The sequence below is a fragment of the Bolinopsis microptera genome, chromosome 3 (genome assembly GCF_026151205.1).
Source record: "Bolinopsis microptera isolate Bmic1 chromosome 3, MBARI_Bmic_1.0, whole genome shotgun sequence".
In the NCBI taxonomy this organism is placed as follows: Eukaryota; Metazoa; Ctenophora; class Tentaculata; order Lobata; family Bolinopsidae; genus Bolinopsis; species Bolinopsis microptera.
In genome coordinates, this window is record NC_087074.1 from 12,687,550 (window position 1) to 12,697,130 (window position 9,581).

The 9,581-nt window shown below is 36.3% G+C and overlaps 1 protein-coding gene across 1 annotated transcript; it reads right to left on the reverse strand.

Moving 5' to 3' along the window:
• Positions 1–1,385: 1,385 nt before the first annotated feature.
• Positions 1,386–9,353, reverse strand: LOC134813059 (headcase protein-like). Its single transcript, XM_063820736.1, has 8 exons — positions 9,213–9,353; positions 8,532–8,886; positions 8,266–8,341; positions 8,004–8,145; positions 7,788–7,857; positions 4,529–4,647; positions 2,701–2,832; positions 1,386–2,444 (listed from the first exon to the last, which is right to left on the reverse strand). The coding sequence occupies exons 1-8, from the start codon at positions 9,351–9,353 to the stop codon at positions 2,316–2,318; spliced, it is 1,164 nt and encodes a 387-aa protein (XP_063676806.1). The 3' UTR covers positions 1,386–2,315.
• Positions 9,354–9,581: the final 228 nt, after the last annotated feature.

Genomic DNA, 9,581 nt, shown 5'->3' on the forward strand with positions numbered 1-9,581 from the left:
TTTCTAAAATGAAAATCGGTGTGTTGCGTGCAGTCACGACATTTTTTTTGACATAAATACTCATGAAGTTCGATATGGAATCGATTTTGAAAGCAATGATAAAAAGTTAAAACAATAAATAGTCTACAATTTTCGTTGGAAACAAAAAGTTAAAAGATACCAAGGGAAGTAGTAGCTTCCCCGAATATGTTATAAAGAGCTTGCCTAGTTCAGAGTATTTTCCACGGATTTTGCCCATATAATAACAACATAATCCACAAGTTGGGCAAGCCTGGGCTGATTCTGCGGAATCGTGCTCATATCAGCTGTTGAAATATTCTTATTTGCTCTGCTTAATAACTGACAATACGGCTAGGAAAGTGCTGATCTGTTGCGAAATAGAGTAATATACGATTAGATCATCATCCAACAGCTCGTCACAAAACGTACTGTCAGAATATATAGGTTTAGGCGGAAGAACTGGGCAAACTCTTTTGTTTATTTTAATGCTTTAAATGCTGGCTTTTGTGTCTAAACCGTAAAATGATTCAAATTCAATCAATCGTTCTGATTCAAGGCCGATAACATTTTTATAAAACTTTTAGACCCCATCCAAACTTTTAAACCCCACATAACCAAGGGTTAACTCCCTACCCTGCCCAACATTTCTGTATTCCCATAACCCTGCTTAAGGTAAAACCCCTTTAACTTTATACTTTTTAACAATAAAAATCAGTCCCTAAATTGTTCAGTATCGGCCTATATCTACTCTTTATATTAACAATCCAGATTAAATAATTTTAACAAGAAAAGGCCACGTCCTTTATTAAAAGTCGTGGATCGACGTAAGACTGCTGAAATTTTCACCCTTCGGGTCAACGAAAATGTAAAAAAATATGCATTAATAAAGGCCGTTTTATCAAACGAATTGGAGTAAAAAACTCTAGGGATACGGAGAGGACAATTCAGACAAGGAGGCAGTTTCCTTTTAAAGCGACAGCAAGGGGTTCTGCCCGGATAATTGAGAGAAAGTTTCAGCAGCATAACATTAAACCTTATAAAAGCGCAAACCTTGAAAAAAGGAAAGTTTGCGATTTATTCCATAGAAAAAAGTCTGCATAATCTTAAATTCATAAATCACCCAAAATCTGGGTACGTAATTTTGAATCGCATCATAGATGTTGCTATTCTTGGGTATTAGCCATGCACGTTTGCCTTCACGGGTAACAGCAGCTTGTGTAAAATTGGATGATTAAATACTTTATATAATAATATTTATAATAAGCAAACGTGAAATGTGGCCCTACGAATAGCAACTTCTATACATACGAAGATTTGCTGAATAATTTGTTAATATTATAAGGTGATTCACCGATTTTAAATAAAATAGAAATAATAAACTTTTTGTAAAAGAACTACAATTGATAATGACTAACCACAGAAACCTGTTTTTTGTTAGGTTTGTTCACATCATTTGAAAATGTAACTCAACTTTCGGTTAGGGCAAGCCCCAACAATCAACCCATGCATTTGTGGTATAGCTAAGGCCACAGAAATTTGTTTAGGATCAAGTTTATCAAATATTTGATTTATGCAAATTGATAATCATTAATCATTATAAAATAGTCGCACATATGAAATTTTGCACTTTTAAGGACCATGATAATGATATGAACAAACCAAACCACAGGCTACCAAGGTGTATGTATCTTGCTGACTCGGGATAGAACACGTTTTACAATATGAGTTAGCTTTAAAAAGTTCTCTTAATCCTGTAAAATCTTACCAATCAATTCTTGATTAACACCAATTAGAACCGACCAGAGAAAATTATACGCTAATTATAGGCTAGGGTTTTAAAACTAAATAGAGTAATCACGAGTAGGTTCTCGTGAGAAAAGTTAAAATACTAAGTTAATAAAAGTCGTCTGATAAGTAAACTGCACCTTTAGTAGTAGAAAAAACATGACGACGTAAACTTATTCTTCAGTATAATCCTCATCAGTTCAATTCTTATCAGTATAATCCTTATCAGTTCAATCCTTATTAACAGGGTATGTTCATCAAACCGTTACTTGGTCTCTGTAAAGTATGACTGGTGGATCGCTTGAAGATATTATCAGTTATCAGTCATTTCAACGACCATTAGATTAACCAACAACGTATCAAAAACAACATCCTTACAACTCAATCACGTCCTTTTGTTCAAACATCAATACTAATTCTTAAAACGCATGCGATATATAATATAGTTGTTCCATGAACATTAAGTTTTCCACGGTTCAAATCATTAAATCTAGGGTGGCGGCATCCCGGCGGTTTAGATAATTGTAGAGCTAGTCAGTGTTGATCTTGAAGACTGACAGATGGGGCTTGATGAGGTGGTAGTCGAGGGAGCCACAATCCTCGCACTGGAGCTGTTGAGCGAACCAAGAAAAGGAGGCCTCTACTCCGGCCTTTAGAACCTGAAATGTTTGTGTTAGAAACGTCAGAGGATGTTAAATAAGTTGGGTAGGCACTAGGCAGGTACGCGTGACGCAGTTTAAGGTTTAATCGTTATCGTTAATAATACATAACATAAAATATAATGTTACATAATATAATAATGCATACAAAATTACATAATATGATAATGTAATACTGCATATTCTTATATTTGAAGAATTCTGAACTATACCCAGGTAAAATGCCCCTCTTAAGAGGAACTACAAAAATACTAACGTTTGCACTGCAGGTGTTGCACTGAGTACGCTTAGCACAACAGGGGTTAGCGGCAAAAATGTCAAAACTGTAGAGGGTCCCCAGTTGGAACAGGTCTCCTTGCCATTCCTCCTTGCAGAACTTGCAGTGTACCTATTAGGGAAGTGATTTTAATCTTTCTAGAACTTCTACCCGTTTCCTCTGGAACTTTGCCAGCTAATATCGGAACATTTACAGAGTATTTCATATGTAATGGATAAGTGAAGTGTGACCATAATTAAAGAGGGTGAAAGTTTTCGGGTGGAAAACTTGCTACAATATATTCATCCACATGTGGTGACAATATGTGTTAAATTCTGCATAATCGAACTTTCCAGACTTTCTGTCACAACTCATTCTACTTAGCGTAATTAAACAGCGTTAAACATTGGCTAACCTCTTGTTTTTAATTAAAACATTGGCTAACCTCCTGTTTTTAATTAAAACATTGGCTAACCTCTTTTTTTAAATTAAAACATGGGCTAACCTCTTGTTTTTAATTAAAACATGGGCTAACCCCTTGTTTTTAATTAAAACATTGGCTAACCTCCTGTTTTTAATTAAAACGTTGGCTAACTTGGAGAGGGATTATTTAAAACATATAAGTGATACGAAAAGTTTCTTTTTAGCAGGAGCTTTCAAAATACATGTGTAAATCGTCTTCAGCTGGGGATGATGTAGTGAAGGGGTGATTATATAATATGATGTAGTGGTGTCAATGATGATTGATGAGTGGTGTGTGACGTGCAAGGGTGGAGTGGGGAGGGTGGAAAAATATTTTAAGTTTACAATACAATAACATTCAAATTAAAAAACTAGGCTTCTGAGGTAGATGAAAAGGAAATGCCAGATGGCCTGGGCTTTACAGATGAAGCAATCTTGGGAGATGAAGCAATCTTGGGAAGGATGGGGTCCCATAGTGAGCTACATTTGGGGGCACGATCAGTTCTGTTCATGGAGGGTTGTCTTATCTGAATAGCGGCGTGTTCTGTCAGGTCAAGTTGAGATCGTGTTGTGAGGGATTTGAGGACTTCTATGTTGTTTCAAGAGATGGAATGTCCAGTGGTCAGGGCATGATTGGCTAACCTCCTGTTTTTGATTAAAACATTGGCTAACCTCCTGTTTATAATTAAAACGTTGGCTAACTTGAAGGGGGATTATTTAAAACATATAAGTGATACGAAAAGTTTGTTTTTAGCAGGAGCTTTCAAAATACATGTGTAAATCGTCTTCAGCTGGGGATGATGTTGTGAAGGGGTGATTACATATGATGTAGTGGTGTCAATGATGACTGATGAGTGGTGTGTGACGTGCAAGGGTGGAGTGGGGAGGGTGGAAAAATGTTTTAAGTTTACAATACAATAACATTCAAATAAAAAACTAGGCTTCTGAGGTCGATGAAAAGGAAATGCCAGATGGCCTAGGCTTTAGAGATGAAGCAATCTTGGGAAGGATGGGGTCCCATAGTGAGCTACATTTAGGGGCACGATCAGTTCTGTTCATGGAGGGTTGTCTTATCTGAATAGCGGCGTGTTCTGTCAGGTCAAGTTGAGATCGTGTTGTGAGGGATTTGAGGACTTCTATGTTGTTCCAAGAGATGGAACGTCCAGTGGTCAGGGCATGATTGGCTAACCTCCTGTTTTTGATTAAAACATTGGCTAACCTCCTGTTTTTAATTAAAACATTGGCTAACCTCCTGTTTTTAACTAAAACATCATTATATAATGCAACATGTTCAGTATTTTGGTCTATGTGTGGTAGTGTGGTACAAGTAATTAGTAAATCCTCTGAGGAACTAAATGTAACGTACCTTAGCAGAGTAGCCATGAAGGCAGCCCACGCACACAGCACACAGGTATCTATTGTAACCGTTATGTTGAATCTCTATTGAGCTCTTGTGGGACTTGTGGACTGAGAGGAAGAATGTTCCTGAAATAGTTAGGGTAAAGGAGGAGAGGCTACAATTAGTTGCAGAGGCTATGCGGATCCACATAATTTGGCATTTTCCACATATTTCCACGTAATTTGGCGTTTAAATTTGGTATTTTCTTCATGTTTTCGCAGTAGTTTTTACATTCGTTGCAATTAGCAAGCTCTCTTATCTTTTGTTGAAGTTGTGATTAAAGAAGTGTGGACGATCTGTTTACACCGGAGTATACACCCAGTATACTCCATCAGTATACACCCAGTATACTCCATCAGTATACACCCAGTATACTCCATCAGTATACACCCAGTATACTCCATCAGTATACACCCAGTATACTCCATCAGTATACACCCAGTATACTCCATCAGTATACACCCAGTATACTCCATCAGTATACACCCAGTATACTCCATCAGTATACACCCAGTATACTCCATCAGTATACACCCAGTATACTCCATCAGTATACACCCAGTATACTCCATCAGTATACATCCAGTATACTCCATCAGTATACACCCAGTATACTCCATCAGTATACACCCAGTATACTCCATCAGTATACAACCAGTACAGTCAGCCTTAAAACAGCACCTATCTTATTTGGCGGACTGTGATGAACCGCTCAATTGCCCATCAGGTAAGAAGTTAACAGTGATACAATGTAACAAAGAACTGATGTTCGGAAATGCGGGTAGTTAATCTGAACAAGAGATCAGTACTGAATTGGAGAAACTTTGCGAATAAACGGCTGGAATCTGTTCATATTTTGGATGATTAAAGTGCTCCTCGACTGTAATAAGGAGCTAAGGAGGCGTGCTGAGCAGTGAGCATCAACGTTTGACCAGGACTAGATCTTTTACTTTGACGGAATCAGGTTATAATGAAAAATAAGGAGCTCCTTTCAGTACAGAGTGCAGTTCAGTCAGCTGATATTGTTTTTCATATTTTTATGAGATACAATTGAAAACGATAAATGATTGAGGGGCACAACTTGTAAAACCGCCTTAATACGTATAATTCAATTTAAAAGTTAAAACACACATAAGGAGTGGCCCTTTAAATTCTCGATAATACTTGTCAAAAGTCAATTGTGAATGTATGACGGTGCTTGACAAACAATACTTGGTCAAAATACTTGATGTCTGAGATTTGACGTCCTACATTTCTCACTGTATCAATAATTGTACAGCCTAGGTATGTTTGAAATGTATAAAAATGCTAGAAAAACTAAAGCAATCACCATGAAAGCCACGGTAATCGAAAAAAGATCAATCTTTCTGCCACGACTTATTGCAGTAGTAAAATATCTTAAGATTCGAGTACCCCAATACAATTTGATCTAGAAATAAAAGAAGCCAAAACATTCCGATTGGGCTAGAATATTCAGGGTTGTGAGTGAAGTACATTATGTTCCGATCATACATATTCAATTAATATACATCCACTTCCAGCAGCGAAGGAGTAATCAGAAATCAGAGCTGGAAGTTTCTATAACCTCTCCTAACAACTACCAGTCTAATCTAACACACAATACAGAATATAACCGGGTGGTCCTGTCAACATAGTTACAGTATCCTCACTGAACTTCACATACTTCTCATTCTCCAAATACTTTATAACATCCTCAGGATTATCCTCTGTTGTTACCGACCAAAACACTCCACCACAACTCATATCAGCGAATATATCCACACTTGTAGCGCCGGTAGCTGCTGATAACAAATCAAACACATTCGAAGTGTCTAATGTTTTGATGGCAGCAACAAACTCCTCCTTACTCTCCTCCTTCACAGAGAACCTGGTTGACATCCCTATCTTTTTAGGAGTATCCATCGCGGATAGTATCTCCTTCACTTCCCCTTGAGTAAGGAGTTTTAACCCTCCGTCCGAGCTAGAGTCATCAACACTTGTATCTCCTGCTTCCTTGTTTTTAGAGTTTTTCCCGCCCATGATACTAGGGGGTGTAGCTCTCAGATAGAGAATATAAGAGTTAAGATACCCCGGTGTAGTAGAAACATAATGTATTGTATATTAATTTAACAATAATTAGTGCCAGGTAACACGATGGAATACTACTGGATGAAAAAAATTGATAATTTAATTTACAACCTACGAAACTCTTTTATGATCACTATAAAAAGCCATGCATATTTCTTATTTTATTTTAATTGCATGTGTGTATTTTCATTGTATTTGTAATCAATACGTTCAGTGTAATTAAGTTTATATAAAATTTCCTTGTTAAATGAACTTAGATAAGAGGTTAAATTCTGTGAATCTACGACGATTTACAAGGTAAACGCGAACAATACACTGTAAATTTGTATATTACATCAACGAAAATAAAACTGCGAAAGTAGAACCTCTGAACATACGAACATACCATTACCAAGTACATGCAACTACATGATAGTATATAGCTTAAGAAAACCACGAAGTACCCAACAGTCTCCAGTCAGAGCTACATAACCAAGAGAAAATGTATGATTGCATAGTGTATTGTTTAGTATAGTGTATAGTATACATAATATAGTGTATTACTGTTCAACTGTACTTCATTGCAGTTCACCTCACGGCAATAAGGTAATCTAATGTAGGAAGGTGAGTTCTGTTAGAGTAAAACATCAGCTATAAAAACACTTGATAAACCATGATGCTACTAGACCTAACCCAAGTTAGAAAATCGTTCAAGTAACACGAAAGGGACGCTTCCTATGGGTCACAGATTTTCCTGCGATATTGATGCATTTATAGATTTCGTAGTCTTACAGTGTCATCTCCCTTAGTGATATCATGTGCAGATTTTAACAAGTTTGCAGATAAAAGTGCAGCATTGAATTAATAACTTGAATTTCGGGTGGTTCAGCTGCAAATGATAAATTAAATTACAAGCTTACAGTAATAATGTTTAGTAATTGTCTCAACTTGTTGTTTTGATACATTATATTGCATCAATTGTCAAGACGGTTTACCATTATTATCGTTGATACCGTGAATAACTATTAACTATCACATAATATATTCGATAGTCGACACAATAAAACTGCTAATATTACAACACATAATAATCCTATTGTTATTTCTAGCGTTTCGTGACTAGTATAATAATTTCAACATTACGCGAATATTAACTTACCATCAATAAGAGGGTATCTATCGTAGACTGGTAAAGATCTAAGGCAAAGTAAGCAGTGTACTGTGTGAACCTGTAACGTGGTATTTTTTTAATCATTATTGCTTTTCATTGATGGGCATATCGAAAAACATGGCGTAGCCTATTCGACTGTTTTAGTAGTATTTTTAGTAAAAGGATCCAAAAACAATTTGTTAAATCATAACACATGTGAAAAACCTTATGACTGGTTAGATTGGAGAGCACAAAGTTCCTGTTCTCATCATAATTGCCACCATAAGTCTCATCTTCCATTTTGATGTGGTACGGGTTAAGCTTCTGTTTAGGTAGGGCCACCAGGAATGCGTGGTAGTCTGAACGTCTGTAGGATAAAGTAAAGTTATTCGATGTGTGAACAAGCTAAAGAAACTAATATTCTTACTGTTTGGAACTGAACAGTACTGATATTCAAGAGGTAAAGGTGGTCCTTTTCAAAGAGAACCTTGAAAAGGAGAAGACAGCCTCTTTAGGAGATGAAAGTTTGGATATCCCACCACCCTCGCTACCAGTTGAACAGCCTGGGGTTATTTGAACTTCAGTATTCATACATTTTCAGCAATTAACTAGATTTTTGATTAAACATGTCATTTCCCAAAACTTATTAAATAGAATTATTTGTTGTTCTGTATTTTATTAAAAAAGCTCACATATCAGTATCTTTTAAAATTTATCAAATTAAAGATTATCACAGTGCCAGCTGATGTTTACCTGAGATTGTTCTATTCCTGTTGGTAGGAGAAGTGCTCAGTATCAGCAATGGTTTCTCGTTTGATTTACGTTTCTTTTTCTTGGACTTTGTGACTGGAGCTGGATCAAACTCTTCAACCTGATCAAGATCTTTCTTTAAGTAGCCCTTCTTGCATTTACATAAGCAAGCCTTGAAAGCTAGATCGTATCCTCTTTTAGTCCATATGTTTTGTCGTCGCTGCTTTTCGGACCAGCTCCGAGCTCTGCCAGAAAGCTTGAGATACTGGAGAACTGACTCTTCAAACTGATCAAAACACTCGCTGTGCATGAACAGTGAACAGGTGCACTGGTCACTACTCGATGTTAACTTAACGCACTGAAAAGGTTTTAATTATTATTATTATAAAACAGGATCTTACCTACAAAAATGATTCTTAAAAATACCTTAATGCGGTAAACTGTACCCTTGAAAAAGATTTTCCCAACATCTGTTGCATGCAGCTGTATCTCTAATTTCGTTCAATTTTGCAAGTTGTCCATTTGCAAAGGTTTTAAGTAACATCTAAATTTAATGACCTAGTTCAAATTATAAACAATTGTAATTAAGGCCAGACAATGTTGACTGTCAAATTCTATACCTACCAATTAGAAATATGTACTTGCAACAAGATTGTCCTAAAACTAGTCTTAAATTAGGCAAACCTGATGCAAATTAACAGGTGAAGGTACAGTGCATCCATTAGGGGCACAACAAGTGATAAAGATATCATCAACTTCGTCACTGTTGCTAGAAAAACTAGCGCTTGAATTCACTTCACTTTTAGACTCTGAACCACTTGCCATTCTATAAGATTGATTATAAAAAGTTATCAACTACAGAACTTTAAGTTATATAATCAAAATTCTTGTAACAGAATACATGTAATGTTTCCTTCTTTAGTATGCAAAATCTAGTTTTAACGTTTATTTTCTATCAGGTTACAAAATAAGCTGTCAGAGAAATTCACCATAGATCTCGAAACAAGATCAATCTCAAGACAAGGCATTTTCTCTTGTTCATAAGCATGTGTG

What these genes read in the sequence shown, in the direction of transcription:
- LOC134813059 (XM_063820736.1), bottom strand. Translation starts at nt 9,353, where the DNA reads ATGGCAAGTGGTTCAGAGTCTAAAAGTGAAGTGAATTCAAGCGCTAGT. An exon ending in GCTGTCTTCTCCTTTTCAAG is followed by an intron (nt 8,146 to 8,265) that starts GTTCTCTTTGAA and finishes TTTATCCTACAG; the next exon opens with ACGTTCAGACTACCACGCAT. An exon ending in TTCATGGCTACTCTGCTAAG is followed by an intron (nt 2,833 to 4,528) that starts GTACGTTACATT and finishes CTTCCCTAATAG; the next exon opens with GTACACTGCAAGTTCTGCAA.